At 28.7% G+C, this 17,745-nt stretch overlaps 1 protein-coding gene across 1 annotated transcript; it reads left to right on the plus strand.

Moving 5' to 3' along the window:
- The first annotated feature begins 5,764 nt into the window (after positions 1-5,764).
- Positions 5,765-11,530, plus strand: LOC101509470 (potassium transporter 1). Its single transcript, XM_004490563.4, has 9 exons — positions 5,765-6,140; positions 6,659-6,902; positions 7,618-7,863; positions 8,348-8,398; positions 8,482-8,742; positions 8,817-8,869; positions 9,386-9,500; positions 9,589-9,843; positions 10,315-11,530. Exons 1-9 carry the CDS (start codon positions 6,078-6,080, stop codon positions 11,301-11,303), a joined length of 2,277 nt encoding a protein of 758 aa, XP_004490620.1. The 5' UTR covers positions 5,765-6,077; the 3' UTR covers positions 11,304-11,530.
- Positions 11,531-17,745: the final 6,215 nt, after the last annotated feature.

Below are 17,745 nucleotides of genomic sequence, written 5' to 3' on the forward strand. Positions count from 1 at the left end.
AGGGAAAGATCATATTTTACTTATATCTTTGATAATTTTATAATTGATAATTTCATAAGTTTTATCGAGGAGACTAATATAAAATATTCTATATATGTTTCAATAGTTTTTAATTCTTTGTAGTGGTAGCCTAATTTTATTAGAGTAATCAAAGTATTTGAATTCGAATATAAAAAATGCTATGTTTGTCAAAAATAAATTACTATAGTCTACGATAAAAATAACATATAAACACTTCTTTAGAAAATTGAACCAAAGACATAATAAACATCACCTAAAGCTTCATGATCATTGCACCACGTCGTGAATCGTGATGCAAGTTCTTGTGCTGAACATTTATCTTTATCAAACAAGAAAATTTTAAGGTAACCATCTCTCGTTCTAAAGAAAATCCACCCGTGCTTAAGTCATACATAAATGGAAGGATGATGAAATTGCATAGTAGACACTCTCAGCTAGGACCGTCTATGGTTGATTTAAAAAAAAATAAAAATAAATCATATTCATTTTAAAATTAATATATAGATTTAGATTTATAATTATATTTATTGTTTGATTTAAAATTGGTTATAAAACCAAATGTAAAATTGATTGTGATTAAATAACTTATTTCTAATTAAGCAACCGGTTTCGAATATTTAATTTTAAAATTAAATTTTTCTCAAAATCGGTTAAAAAATTTAATATTTTTTTAAAAATCATTTACTCGTAGTTTAAAAATCGATTTTTTTCGATAATTTAAAATAAAAAATTTCTCACCAAATTTTTTGAGAAAAAATTCGATTTAAAATTTTTCTAAAAAAAAAAAGGTTTTTATTTTTTCTGATATTTTTTTGGAAAAAATGAATTTAAAAAATATTTCAAGAAAAAAATCTCAAAATTAACAAAAATATTGGGCCTATGAGTCCCTCCCTTAAGTCCACAAAAAATAATAAAATAATGAGCCGGGGTTTAAAAAAATTATTTTAATAGGGGCCTAATATTAGGGACTTAGTAAAATAAATTTAAAGGAGGCTTTTTGGAGTTTAAGGCTTTTTTTGAAAGCTTTAGTAATAAACAATTGATTAAATTGATTAAATGGAGTAAGTAATATCTCAATGAAGTTAGTAATAAATTATCGGAAAACGCGGTCGAAAGATGGAAATTCAGTGGGGTGATGGCAAAATCAAAATCGATTTAGAGTTTTGGGGATTTAAATTTTTTGGGAGTTGAGTGGATAAAAACCAAATTCAAATATAAAACATAAGTGAGTATCTAACCGATTCATAAATAAATCGGATTATAACCATAAGATTTTAACCAAATATTTAAAATGAATTTGGATTCAGTTTTGAATTTGGGTCTCGTAATTAGATTTTGAATTTTTTGCACAACTCTGCTCTCAACTGTTTGTTTTTTTATTACACTACTATATATATATATATTAATATTTTTTAATTATAATTTATAACTTATTTATGTATTTTATATATTTTCACACACAATCAATTTACAGTAAGATTTGTGGTAACATAAATATATACACATAAAAAGAAAAATGTAATAAAATTGATCTTATGCAATTAGAAAAATTAATTTTTATTATTTATCAATTAATTTACTTGTAAGTAATTAACTAACTAAATATTGTATTAAATGAAGAGCTATTAAGAGAAATTTAAAAATTATAAATAAATTGTACCAAGTAATAAAAGATATCATTCCGTGAAAGAATATCACCTTTATTATAGCTACACTTTTTTTTGTTGACAAAACTTATTATATTTATACTTTTATTTTATTTTTATAGTTTTTAATTATTATAGTTATAGAGGCTTTTAGTAGCAAAATAATAGATGGAGGAGTGTACCTCAAAAGCAAGTCTCTTGGATAAGGTTGAAAGGTCTCACTCACTCGTGTGGCATCTTTTGAAGTTAGAGTCAGCTGAGTAAATAAAATAAGGGGCCCACTCATTTATATATGATGTAGAAAGCCTGCCAAATACTTGCCTTAAAACAACGTTTTTTTTCCTTCTTATTGATTAGCTCTAGCTAATTAGATAATTCTATTCTTGTTCAATAAATAATCTTATGTACTTAAAGGAGGTAAAATATATAATTTATTAGATCAAATTGAATTGCTCTGTATTAAAAAAAAAACTAAATTAATCAATAATTTATAAATTGAAATATATAATTTTTGCACCACAAATTTATAAATAAATCTTTAATGTAGATTCGAATTTTAGTTTACCACACCAAAAATTTAGCTCCTTCAACTTATCACAATTCTATTAGTGTTTTTTTTGAAAAAATATTACCGTTGAATATATTTATTTCTAAGAACGGATTCAGGGGAGGACAATCATGGGTCTCAACCCTTCCCTATATATAGAGAGAGAGGAAGAAGAAAATTATGCTAAAAGGTAGAAGATTAAAGCTACATAACTAAGCTAATCAAAATACAAAAAGTTAAATCAAAATACAAAAAGTTAAATAAGAAAAGTCATGCCGCTCATGTATCAAATTCGTTATTTTTTATTTTATTTTAATTTTCATATGTAATATATACAAGTTATAATGTATGGCACTACTAATTGGAATAGTAAAACAATGATGTTAATAAATGTTAAAAGTTAATTATGTTTCTTTTTATAAAAAATAATAGCGATGCTAATAATGATTAATTTAAATATAAAAATAAAAATTAATGAGTGATGCTTTTGATTTTACATTTGGTTTTGTTGTTATTTTATTTTGTAAATGTTATTAAGATTTAAGACTTAGTTAAACAAAGATAATAATAAAAAGATTTTCTTTATTAATTTCAATTTTTAGATTATGTAATTTTGACAAGTATTTAATATTAAAAATTAAAATATATGATAAAAGATTTAGATTCTATAGTCTATTATATTTCTAGATTCATCGTTGTTACTTTTTATTGGTTAAAATTTATATAAAATCTATTAAATTATGTGGAATCTATATCATGAATTTGATTAAAAATAATCATAAAATTAAAAATTTCAAATTTTGTAACATAGGACATCATTTAAAAATTTGTAAACGTAGTATAAAAATTTCATAACAATTACTACTTTTTATTAAAAAAAATTCTTTCTGAGTACGCTATTTTTTTAATCTTTTGCCAAAAGTTTTTATACATCAATTATGGAATTTCAAATAAAAATGAAAATCCAATATCCGAATGTTCAAACATGCAATGTACGAGCAATAATTGATGTACGGTTAGACAATGATATTTGTATTTCACATATAATAAAGTATAAACACAATAATTGGTCGTTGAGACTTGACAAGGTGAGTAACCTTATAATTTGGTCGTTCAAAATTATTGACTAGAATTTGTGCACACAAAAATTTCGTTGTTATGTGATAAATCTGACGATGAAATCCAATGATTAATCGTTACTGTAAAAATGATTGAGGATTTCATTATCTTGTATTCCAATTTCCATATACCTAATAAATAATTTGATTCTGTCGCTAGATTTCAGCTACCATCAATCAGAATGACTGAATGTTTGATTGATAGATTCATGGAGTATCAATTTTTCCATCACATCTAAAAGTGATTTAGTTGTTAAGAATCTAAATCGTCATGTTTTAATCAAACATGAGATCGTGTTTGAATTTTAATCCACAATAATTTTTTGGTATATAATCGATCAGTTATGTGTCATCCATTAAATACCTGTCTTGGATGAATGAAGTGAAAGTAGTGAACTGAAATTGCATTCAAATAACTTCTTTTCAATAAACCATATTTTGTGCACTTACAAATTTAACAATAAATTTAAAATAAATTAAATAGTTAATGCAGTTTAAATAAATATTAATCATATTACATAATTAATAAATATATTAAGATACTGCACTTCATTAATCCACTAAATTCTCAATTCTATCAAAATTAGACTATTTTCTCTCATTTCAAACTATTCAAATGCAGGCCATCTAAATTATAAAAAAAATTGATCAAATTCTTTTATCCAAAATATAAACCACACAGCTATTGAACATGATTGCAGCATGTAATAGAGCCCCACAAAATTCTAACCCTTCCAAAATTGTTTGTTAACTATACATAAAAAATTGCATTAACCAATCAAATTCTTCTCTCCCAAATAACACGTACAGCTCTAACATATAATAAAGTGTAAAATGATTTGGATCAACTAACACGTGAATTGCACGTGAAGTGGTAGAAAGATAAACACAAGTGATCAATTTTATAATTCTACAAACTATAAGGCCCAAAATATTTTTTTTTCATTATCTCCTTAGTGCACCTGCAAGTTTAGCTGTATAGTGGATCATATATTAATTATTTTTAATTTTTATTATTATTAAAATGTCATTATAATAATCAACCCACACAAAGATGAGAACATCAACTACCAAAAAAGTAGTATACAAATTGCAAGAAAAAGTAAAACTATGAAGCCCTTTTAGTATCTTTTCTATTTTCATAGTTTGGTAATTGGTAGAATATTAACATCATATACTAATACTATGGATGCCTAATTCAGGTTCACCAAATTTTGTTCTTTAAATAAGACATGGTGCTTTAGTGGACTTCAAATGTGGAAATTTGCACATGATCGTGAAATTAAATTAGAAGGAAAAAAGGTTTCAACTTTCAACCCATACCCTATAGTTTGGTGGAAAACTTGTTCTTTTTCCTCAATTGGATGTAATAAAGGTCAATGAATATCAAACTTTTCATATAGTCTTTTATTGTTTATAGTTAGTTAACAAATGTCCCACTTTGTCAATATAATTAATATTTTCATTGTTTCAATTTGACTTGACAATTAAATTGTTGAACTTGATTCGAGAACCAAATGAACTAAATTTAAGTTGTATATAGTTCGACTTGTTTGCTTGACGAACTGACTCGATAATATATATAATATTTAAATAATATTTTCACTAGTTCTATATATAGTTTTTTTATGGACATATTTCAGAAATTAATGATTATATTAGATTTTTGGATTACGATTTTGTGTTGAAATGTTGATTATATAATAGATGATTATGCAAAAGACACATATAATTATTTATTATTTGAAGTATAATGATAATTAATTTTATATTGAAAATAAATATTTCTTTCCATAGAACTAATTTACATTTATATTTTTCAATTAAATTATTATTTTATCTAAAATCTACAATTACAATTAAATTACTAATTTTAAAAAGTTAGAGGTTAATAAATTTTTACTTTGAATTTTGTAATTTGAGTTAATGAAATAAATTGAGTATTCGTGAACTTAAATCGAGTTAAATTTGTATTAAAATAATTTTTTTTTTTTTAAATTGAGTTCAATTTTGAGTCGAACAAATTAATAAGTGATATGTCTAAATTTGACTCCACGTATTTATAACCCTAAAATCCAAATCTAGAATTAAAGGAAAAAGACATATATCAAATCACACAACATCTATGAGTACCACCCTAAAAGTCCAATCAACAATTAAAGGAAAGAGATATATATCAAATCACACAGTACCTATGAGTACCAAACAATAGAGCCTATTGTTGACTTTCACTCTATGGTTTAAAGTTTTACTCTATGGTTTAAAGTGAAGGAAACTTGAACATGCTATTTAGGATATACAGAAATTAACCATGCATACAAAGGAAGTATAGACTTATATACTTATCATTTACATTTACTCTAAATGAATTATTTGAACTCAATAAACTCTACTTTATCCAAATCAACATGAACACAGTACACTAGTCTTAAAAAAAATACTATTTGAATTTGAGCAGAAAAAAAGAGTTAAGAAAAAGTTGTTTACCATTTCATTTTGAAAAGATGAGGGGAAGGTGTTAGGTTGGTTAATGAAAGTCCAACAAAAGAAAGTTAAAGAGCATTGAATGCATTTTACAACTTCTTTGGACACACACACTACTTGCCTTCTTACTACTTCACTTCTTCCACTGCTCATTTCCTCTATTCTCCATCCAAACTTTTCTTCTATATATTCTCTATCTCATCATTCTTAGTTACTCACTTCATCTTTTGCTTCTTCTATACTTTCACTTTCCTTTATTATATGTATGTTTTTTCAGCCATGAATCCTTCTGAGCAATTTGTGGAACATGGAATGTCTCAACAGGTACTCATTTTCCTCCTCCTTTTGTTTTCTACATTATGAAGTTTTGACTATGGAACTATCACCCCTTAAATACTTGCATGTTGTCTTGTCAACATTTTTTAGTGAACAATTTTGTAAATAGTCATTTTTGAGTGAGTGTCTTTCATGTTTGTCATTTGTTCTCTTAAATGTTTAAGGTTGTGAAACTTCCATGAACATGTTTTATACTTGGAGCTAAATAGGGTTTCAAACATTACATTGACAATTAGTGGATTAATATTACTTGCATTGAAACAATATCTGGTTAGTTTAAGTGGTAAGAGAGTCAAACACCTTAAGCAAGTGGTCAGGTGTTCGATTTCTGATTCTGACGTATGGAGAAAACTCATTTGGAGGGGGAGGGGAGAATTCACTTTTGTGTGCCCAACAGATTCTTAATGTATAAATTTTATTTACTTTGTCATATAGAATCTAAGGAAAGTTAAATGTGTCTATACAATATATATGATTAATTTCTTATGCTTGGTTTCATGTACCAGAATTTAAAGAGGACATCTTGTGTAAATGTGCTTACTTTGGCTTACCAAAGTCTTGGAGTAGTCTATGGTGACCTTAGCACTTCTCCTCTTTATGTATACAAGACCTCATTCTCAGGGAAATTGAGCCTCAAAGAAGATGATGAGGAAATTTTTGGAGTGCTTTCATTTATTTTCTGGACATTTACCATTATTGCTCTCTTCAAATATGTTTTCATTGTGATGTCTGCTGATGACAATGGGGAAGGTACAATCTTCAGTCATGATTATGATGCTTTTGGTGTGTGCCTGTTTAGTTCCTTTGGCTTTTAATTAAGCTGTTTAAGTCAAGTCAATTATAATTACTTATCAAGAATGCATTATTATTTTTCTAATCACATTCTTACTCACCAAAATTCACATAAATGACCTTTGGATATTTTTGATTTTTCAATATGAATAAAAAGATGACAAAACCAATAATATCTGATGTCATTAACAAAAAGCATTCACACTATCTTAGACACTAGACACAACATTCACGCGTAGACACTTATAATAATTTAAGAAAAGGAAAGTAATTGAATATAACTACATATATTGATGTTGTGTTGGTGTCGGACACTGAAACGTGTCGGACACTAGACACATGTTCAATCTAAAGTGTCGGTGCTACATAGGTCATTAATTAGTTCTTTTTGACTTTATATAATTATGAGCATAATTTTACTTCTTAATCATGTCTAACATGATTAATTATTAATTAATTAGTAAAAAAAATATTTCAGGATTAATTTAATAACTCTTAAGTTACTACACCACATTTTGACAATATAAATTTCATGTCATGTACTTCAACTATTGTCTCTAACTGGTACAAATCAAGAGAAATCTCTTGGTCCATGAGAATCTAAGAATTTCTTTTGTTCCTTAAGATAATTAGTTAAATCTTTGTTAGAATCAATTGTTGACTTATTATGCAGGAGGAACCTTTGCATTATACTCACTTCTCTGCCGACACGCGAGACTAAGCATTTTGCCTAATCAACAACCTACAGATGAGAATTTATCAGCTTATTCAACAGAAAATTCTGCAGATACATGGCAATCTTCTCTTTTGAAGCTGTTCTTTGAAAAGCACCCTAGGTTCCAGAAAGGACTTCTGATCTTTGTTCTGTTGGGAACATGCATGACAATTGGTGATGGTGTGATTACTCCTGCAATATCAGGTAGTTCATCAGGAGCAGTCTCTCCTCAGATTCTATTATGATGTTTACTTCATGATTCCTGTAAGCTATCACCTTCAGCTCTTGCTTGTACAAGTAAAATGGAGCTTGGTCTTATTTAAAATGAAGTATGTCATCAATCATTGGCATTGTCATCGATACGCATATCCATTCCTTAAATTATAGCTTTAAGGCTCTGTTAGGCAGACCAAACCGCTAGCTTATAGCATATAAGTTTGTCATTATCGTAATTGAAAACTGTTAAATATTAATTAAAAATATATTTTTGTCATTTTATATTTATATCAGTTAGTTTAACTACGAATTTTACCATACACTTCAAATTCAACCTACTAGCTTATCTGCCATCCAATACTTTTTACCAAATAGAGCTTTAGCTGATTACTAATAGCTAGAAATGATTATTTCTCATTAATGTATCTATTTATCCTTTGGGTCAATGAGCATCTTTTATGCCTCATTTCAGTATTTTCAGCAGTTTCAGGAGTTCAAGTTAAAATCAACCAACTCCATGACAGTAAGCCAACAAAACTTGTATCATTACTACTATTATATCTATTCAATGCACAATTTTAAAACTCTACATGATGATTTGCGCAGATTACGTTGTTATAGTCTCATGTATCATTTTAGTTGGCCTTTTCTCCATTCAACATCATGGAACACATAGAGTTGCCTTCATGTTTGCCCCAGTTGTTGCAGCATGGCTTTTGTGTATCAGTGGTATTGGTATATACAACATATTCCGATGGAACAGACAAGTATATCGCGCACTTTCTCCACTCTATATGTTGAGGTTTCTCAAAACCACTGGCATTGAAGGATGGTTGCCATTAGGTGGAGTGGTACTTTCAATCACAGGTACTATAAGTTAGTCAATTTTATTAGCAGCTAAAAAGCTATGAGATTAATTTTCTATGGTGATACTGTCTTAGGTGTGGAGACAATGTATGCTGACATGGGTCATTTTTCTGCACTCTCAATAAAGGTAAATTTAGAGTATACAATAAGGTTTAAATATATTTTTGACCCCTATAAATATACCATATTTTACTTTTAGTCCCTATGAAAACATTGTTTTGTTTCTAATCCTCACAAATATACCATAATTTGCTTTTGGTCCTTCATTGTTTTTTAGTCTCTGCAAGATTTGTTTATATAGAAATTGATCCCTGTAATGTCTTTATTCACTTTAGTCCTTATTATGCATGTCATATAGGAGGGACTAAAATCAAATATGCTACATAATACAAGGATCAATTCCAACGTAAACAAATATTTTAGGGACTAAAATAAAATAACAAGGACCAAAAACAAAATATAGTATATTTGCAAGGATGATAAATAAATAAAAAATTACAAGGACTAAAAACAAAAAATAGTATATTTGCAGGGGCCAAATAGATATTTAAACCTATAGAACTAATTAACTAAGTTGATCCAAGTATGTTAGTCTACCATACAAAAAATGAAATATACTTAACAGTTTTTCTCTTAATCTCAGATAGCTTTCACATGTTTAGTATATCCCTGCCTAATTTTGGCATACATGGGTGAGGCTGCATTTCTCTCCAAGCATCATTATGACATTCAGAGAAGTTTCTACAAAGCCATACCAGGCAAGAATTTACTACTTTAAGAAGCCACAAAAATGTCAATATTATTTATAAGCTCTCTAGTTTAACTGTGCCACAATTTTTTATGCAGAAGCTGTATTTTGGCCAGTTTTTATAGTGGCCACTTTTGCTGCTGTTGTAGGAAGTCAAGCAGTGATTTCTGCAACTTTTTCTATCATAAGCCAGTGCTGCGCATTAAATTGTTTTCCTCGCGTCAAGATTGTTCATACTTCTAGAAAAATATATGGACAGATTTATATTCCAGAAATCAATTGGATATTAATGTGCCTTTGTTTAGCTGTCACAATTGGCCTAAGGGATACAAACATGATGGGTCATGCATATGGTACAATCCTTTTCCATTGTGCTCACTTACTACAATATTTGAAGGGTTTAAATACCCTAAAAACATACCACTTTTTGGTTTTAGTTCATGTAATTTTTGTTTTACCTTTTTATCCTTGCAAATATACTACTTTTTACTTTGATTCATATTGTTTTTTGTTTTAGTCCCTATAAAATTTGTTCATATTGGAACCAGTCCCTGTAATGTCTAATATTCATTTTACTCTTTACGTAGCACATATTGGAAGGACAAAAATCAAATACTCAATATATTAACATGAAAAAAATTTACAAGGACTAAAGCAAAACAACAATGACAAAAAACAAAAGTGGTATATTTGCAAGGATTAATAAAAATAAAAGAAAATTAGAGGGACTAAAAGGCAAAAGGTGATATATTTTCGATATTTAAACTTATTTGAATTTATAAAGTATTGAAAACTAAACTTAAACTATTTTGATGGGTTTGTAGGTCTGGCTATAACAACTGTTATGTTTGTGACAACATGCTTGATGACACTAGTAATCATCATTGTTTGGAAACAAGGGGTAATAAAAGCACTTACATGTTTACTATTGTTTGGATCTATTGAACTACTTTACATCTCAGCTTCTGTCTGCAAAGTCCATGAAGGAGGGTGGATCCCAATTTTGCTATCTTTCTTTATTATGGCCATAATGTACACATGGAACTATGGAGAAATGAAGAAACACCAATTTGATGTGGAAAACAAGGTCTCAATGAATATGATGTTAGCCTTAGGACCTTGTTTAGGCATGGTCCGCGTCCCTGGAATCGGACTAATTTTCAGTAATCTTGTCTCCGGTATCCCTGCTATTTTTGGTCATTTTGTTACAAATTTACCGGCATTCCATCAGGTGTTGGTTTTTATATGTGCTAAATCAGTTCAAGTCCCTTATGTCAGTGAAAATGAAAGATTGGTCGTTAGTAGGATCGGTCCGAAGGAGTACCACATGTTTCGCTGCATCGTCAGATATGGTTACAAAGATATGCAACAAGAGAACTACAATTTTGAGAATAAATTGGTATCTGCAATAATACAGTTTATAGAAATAGAAGAAAGTATTCAAGAACAAACACAAGAATTAACTATTGATGATGAAAACATAAATGTGGAAGACCTTGATGCTTCACAACATACTTTGATGAATAGGTCATGTTGTGAAAAAAAATTCTTACCATTTTCATGTGATGGACAAAATCTTCATCAAGAGTCCTATAAAGTTGAGTCTTTGCAGATTTTAAAAGCCAAGGAGTCAGGTGTTACTTATATAGTTGGACATTCCTATGCAGAAGCAAAAAAATCATCTTCCATTCTAAAGAAATTTGGAATAGATTTTGTTTATGCTTTTCTAAGCAAAAATTGTAGAGATCCTGATATTGTGTTGGAAGTAGCTCATAGTTCTTTGTTAGAAGTTGGTATGGTTTATCATGTCTAACTCTAACCTTATTATACTGAGGTATTTGCATAGAAGAAAAATAGATAGTTTGTAAATGTTGGTCATAGACATCAACAATGACTTCTACTGGCCAATGATTAAAGATCATTAGGTTCTAGGTTTTTCATCATTGATCTCTAAGTGTCTTTGATCCTGTATCTAAGAATGAAATTCAAAAAAGTGTTTCATACAAGAAGAGTAGAATATATATATATATACACTTTGTACTTTTAAGAATCAGATTTTTGTGCGGTCACAACTTAGTGACTGCACAGAATCACCCTGTGTTAGCCGTCCAATCAAAGAACAGACGGTCTAGATTTAGGATCGAAATGTTTGTTTAAAAAATTGTAATCTGTTTTAAAATTGAGACCGTCTGATCTTTGATTAAACGATCGAGATTAGTGTGATTGCATGTAGTCACACTGCATGTAATCCAAATCCGTATTTTTACTCCACCTTTACTCTATATGGAAATATACTTGTTGAGATATGGAGTAATCATTAGAAGCATAGCTGTTGCTATTGCTAAATGAAAAGGTTCATACACATCAAAACCATTAACTATGTTTTGTTCAAAGCATTGAATTTACATGATCTTAGAGTCATCTACAAATGATTCTATATTCTTTGGCATATTGTATTGAATGCAGTGAAATAGACAATACTCGGATAGGAGGAAACACTTAGTGAAGAGACAAGATAAAGGGGCGATATCCTGCAATAAAAATATAAGAAATTGTTTCTTACTACACAATAATAAAGGTATTTTTTACCCATCAAATTGACCTCTCGAGCTTTAGATAAACTAATGCTTAGTTTTCCTCCTAGATTTAGATAATGCAATGATAAGTTGCGTCCAATATCTAAAAGGACAATGTATACATTTAAGACTCGTTTGATACATATGTTATATCCCGAATATAAGCTGGGTTAGAAATTAGGATAGCATAAAAACTGTAATTTACTCAATTACTTTTATAAAATATAATTTAAAACATTAAATTGAAATATAATAAAATATAAATATAAAAATAATTTATAAAATATAATTTAAAATATAAAAATATAAATCTAATCAAATATAAATATAAAAATAAAAATAATTGATACAGGGATAGTTTTATCTTTTTATATAATTTAATAAATTAGTATTTCAAATTATAAAAATATAAAAATTAATTGAAATTTTAAAATAAATACCATTTGTTTACTAGGTATTTATGCCATATACTTATAATATATATCATATGTTTATTTATATGATAACAAATAAAATAGAATTATTTAGTTTCTCATATTTTTTTACAAAAATTTAAATTATTTATTTAGTGATGTTAATTGATAGTTTTAAGTATAATATTATTTCATTAGTTATTTAATTTGTTAGTATTTTTTTTATTAATTTCTAATATTTAAAATATAATAAGTTAATTTAGAAAAAAAGACCAATATGTAGTTATTCACAATGGTAATTTTGTTATTTAAATATAATATATATTATACTAATGAGATGTGTACCAAATACATCACAAAATAAAATATCGTTGTCATGTTGATTATCACGTGTGTATGAAGATGATAATGTTTATCACGTCACTATCTTATTATATCATTAATTTCCAGCTTCATATATATATATATAATGTCTCTATCTTACACATCAAACAAATTCTTAATGTTTATATGGAAGATAAACATGGAGCGTTTTCTACTTGCCACCTCCACATTACATTCTACTCTCCAATACGCTTAAAGAGACTATTTTACCCTTTTATTATATATAAAAAGTTGATTTTTATTTTATTTTATTTTATTTTAATTCATATATTCATAACTTTAGCAAAATTTTTAAATTTTCGAAACTTTGGTTGATTATAATATTTTTGAAATACAAAATGAGTTTACTTTCGAAAGTTTGAATTAATTTATAATTTTTGTAATATAATTTATTGTATTTATAAAATATTTTTGAAGTTTTCACCTCTAACAAAAGTTTTGAAATGTAATGTTTTGGAACTTTCAAAAATTCAAAACATAGACTTTTCGAAAAGTTCGAAAACCAAATTTTCGAAAGGCAACTTTACATTTCGAAACTTTCGAAGAAGATGAAAGTTTCATAAATTTAGAATTTTATCCAAATTTTCAAAATGTAAATTTTGTTTCAAAATAGTAACATTATTTTTTTTGAAATTTTCTATTCTAGAATTTTCTATTTTTATTTTGAAAATTTTTCCTCTCTATTTTGGAAATTTTGTATTGTTTGAAACTTTTGAATTTTATTTTAAAAATTTGAAAAATTATGTTTTTATTGTTTCAAATTAATAAAAAAAATTGAAAATTTAAACTAATTTGAAATTTTCAAAGCTACATTTTACATAAGTTTTAGTACTTTCAAAAATTCAAAACATAAATTTTTCGAAAGTTTTTAAAATTAAATTTTCAAAATATAATTTATATTTCGAAGAAGATGAAAGTTTTGAATGTTTCACAAATTTTAGAATTTTACTCAAATTTTCTAAATGTAAATTTTATTTCAAAATAATTACATTATATTTTTGAAATTTTTTATTTCAAAAATATTTAAATTTCCAAAATTTTATTTTTTGAAATTTTTTAATATTCATATATAGTAAAAAAGTAAAATAATCTTTTGAAATTTATTGAAGAGTGGGAGTATCTGTGAGAGTGACAAGTAAATTTAAAACTTCATATTGAAAGAATTTGTGCGTAAAATTCATATAGAAGTTGGAAGCAATCCAAAAATCTTGTGGCGTAAAACTCATGCTATTATTATTTTTACGCTACAACTATAATTTGAACATTAAATTAATTTGTTACTCGATTGATTATAAATATTATTATTATTATCATTATTATTATTATTATTATTATTATTATTATTATTATTAGTATTATTATTATTATTATTATTATTATTATTATTATTATTATTATTATTATTATTATTATTGTCAAATTGACTTCTTGGCATTGTTATATATGCACTACAACCAGATTTTGATAAGCATGTATTCAAGTTTTACACGATGTATCAATTTTTTTTGCGGCTGCACTTCTTTATGATGCCAAATATATTATTCAATATTAATTTATTATAAATTATTAATTTTTTAAGCCATATAATCTTATACATAATTTCGATGTCTTAATTAATTTGTGTGTTACTATTTTATTTCATGTATGAATTTGAGGCTTCAGTTTCGAGGTTGAGACTACTAAAGTGATGTTAAAAGGACATCTGTTTATAAGAACAAATCTTATCATCCGTAGAAATGATGACTGCTTAGAAATAATTTAAGCAGACTTGTTTAATATGACTATTTTAATTATTGGAGGTGTAATGTGATAAATGATTTTATGTAAAAGTGAGTTTGTGTCCCTTAGAAATCATTTAATTAGTAGACATGTATAATCTCTATTATATGAAGAAAAGAAAAAGGTGAATAACTATTATATTTGAATGCAATGATGGTAACCGAGTGTTATTTAAACGAGAATAAATTTGCGATTAAATTTATTTATATCCCTCTATTGAGAAAATATTCTCACATAATATGATGCTTATGTTAAAAGCTGGAATGTAATCAACACTTAAAGTGGAAGAGAAATCTCTTATTCTTCTTGAAAAACACAGCAGACATTTATAGCTTTTTACATGCATAGAATCAAAACAGAAAAGCCACGTTTCATGGCACAATACATGGAATTTTCAAAAACAACTAACCTAAAGAATAGGACATCCACAAGACTAGGACTTATTTAACAAAGTAAAAACTAACTTTTGACTATCACTTTATTAGTATCTTATAATAATACATGGTAGTCGTAAGTCAATTCGAAACAAAATTGAATCCAATTGATGTGGTCACTATGTATATCTAACTGAATCCTAACATGAATTTCAATTTATTGTGATGAATCCCAATGAATCACACACAGCTTGCCCTTGAAACCTAAAGAATAGGACATCCACAAGACTATGACTTATTTAACAAAGTAAAAACTAACTTTTGACTGTCATTCCCTCCCTTAAGCTAATGCATCAGCATTAAGCTTAAACTTTAGCTGCATCAATTACTCCAAGCATCCTTCGAAGCTTCACAAATTGCTCTAACTTAAGAGGCTTTGTCATTATGTCTGCAATTTGCTCCTCAGTGCTGCAAAAACTCAGCTTCACAGCTCCATCATTTACCAAGTCCCTGAGAAAATGAAATCTTACTCCAATATGCTTGCTGATAGCGTTTCAGCAAGTGTACTGAATCGTTGCAAGTAATATTAAGAATCTTTGTGCTTCCTTTTTCTTCAGCTCCAAGTTGCTCCAAGATTCCTCTAAGCCAAACACATTGACAAGCACAAAATGCAGCTGCAATATATTCAGCTTTTGTGGTTGATAAGCTCACTACTGGTTGTTTCTTTGAAGCCCATGAAATTGCTCCCGATCCCATAATGAAAGCAAAACCTGAAGTGCTTTTCCTATCATCCAAATCTCCAGCATAATTGCTATCTGTATAGGATACAAGGCATGCATTACTTCTGCCCCTTTTGTAGAGTATGCCAAAATCAGTAGTTCCTTTAATATATCTTAAAATCCTTTTTGCTGCAAGCCAATGAGATGACTTTGGATTTGCCATGAATCTACTAATCAAGCATACTCCATACATCAAATCTGGTCTAGTGGCTGTGAGGTACATGAGACTTCCAACTATTTGCTTAAACATGGTAACATCTACTCCATCTCTTGTCTCATCCTTTGACAATTGTGTTCCAGGCACAATAGGGTTGTTCACACTGTTGCTGCTTCCCATGCCGAATCTGGCAAGAACTTCTCGTGCATACCTTCTTTGACATATAAATATTCCAGCCTCATTTTGTATGACTTCAATTCCTATGAAATATTTCATCTTTCCCAAGTCAGACATGTCAAATTCTCTCATCATTGAGCTTTTGAATCTATCACACATGCTCTTATTGCCTCCAGTAAAGATGAGATCATCTACATAAAGACTAACAATAAATGTGTTGTCTCCTTCTTTCTTGGTGAATAAAGTGTGCTCACTGGAACACTTTATAAACCCTTCACGTGCAAAATATGCCTTTATCTTGCTGTACTAGGCCCTGGGTGCTTGTTTAAGGCCATACAATGCTTTCTTCAATCTATAGACTTTGGCTTCTTCTCCCCTTTTGATGAATCCTTCTGGCTGTTCAATGTAGACTTCTTCTTTAAGTTCTCCATGAAGGAATGCACTCTTCACATCAAGCTGAAATACTTCCCATTCATATTGAGCTGCAAGTGCAAGAATTAGACGTACAGTGTCAAGTCTGGCCACTGGTGCAAAGACTTCTGTGTAGTCTACTCCATATTGTTGTGCATAACCCTTTGCCACTAATCTTGCTTTGTGTTTTTCTACCTCTCCTTTTTCATTAAGTTTGGTTTTAAAAACCCACTTAACTCCAATTGGTTTAGCTCCTTTTGGTAGATCTGTTAACTCCCAAGTGTTGTTCTTCTCTATAGCTTTTATTTCAGTCATCATTGCCTCTTGCCATTTTGTGCTTTTGTGTGCCTCTTGGAAGGTGAGTGGATCATTTTCACTCTCAGTCATTAGCATCATGAGTCTTTCTTCATCAAATTCAGCCCCAGTCACATAATCTGTCATCCATGCTGGTTCTTTTGTAGCTCTTGGTTCCCTCCCTTGAACTAGACTTCTTTGATCAGTATTGTTTTCATCACGTGCAGGTGATCTAATTCCAACTGAGCTTCCTTCACCATCTTCATTTTCGTTTTGCTCAGCTTCTTCTTTACTCTCAACTTTTTCTTCTTCTTCAAAGCAGTCTTCTTCACCTTCACATACTAACACATCAACATTCATTTCTTCATTGGTTCTTTTCCAATCCCAGCTTCTCTCTTCTTCAAACACTACATCTCTGCTTACAATGATTTTCTTGGAAACAGGGTCAAATAGTTTGTAAGCTTTTGATTCATCACTGATTCCCAAGAAAACACACACTTTACTCTTATCCTCAAGTTTGGTTCTTTTTTGATCTGGTATATGAGCATGAGCCACACACCCAAAGACTCGAAAGTGTGCCACCGTAGGCTTCTCATTGCTCCATGCTTCTTCTGGAGTTATGTCTTTTATTGCTGAAGTTGGACTTCGATTCTGCACATGCACACACCATTTCACAGCTTCTGCCCAAAATACCTTTGGAACTTGCCTTTCATTCAATACAGCCCGCACACCATTCATGATTGTCCTATTTTTTATCTCAGCAACTCCATTTTGCTGAGGAGTATAAGCTGCTGTTAATTGCCTTCTGATGCCTTGAGTTTTGCAGAATTCTTCAAACTCAACTGAGGTGAATTCGCCTCCTCTATCTGTTCTTAAACAGGCAATGTGTTCACCAACTTCCTTTTCTACAC

Source organism: Cicer arietinum, chromosome 2, assembly GCF_000331145.2.
Source record: "Cicer arietinum cultivar CDC Frontier isolate Library 1 chromosome 2, Cicar.CDCFrontier_v2.0, whole genome shotgun sequence".
NCBI classification, from domain to species: domain Eukaryota; kingdom Viridiplantae; phylum Streptophyta; class Magnoliopsida; order Fabales; family Fabaceae; genus Cicer; species Cicer arietinum.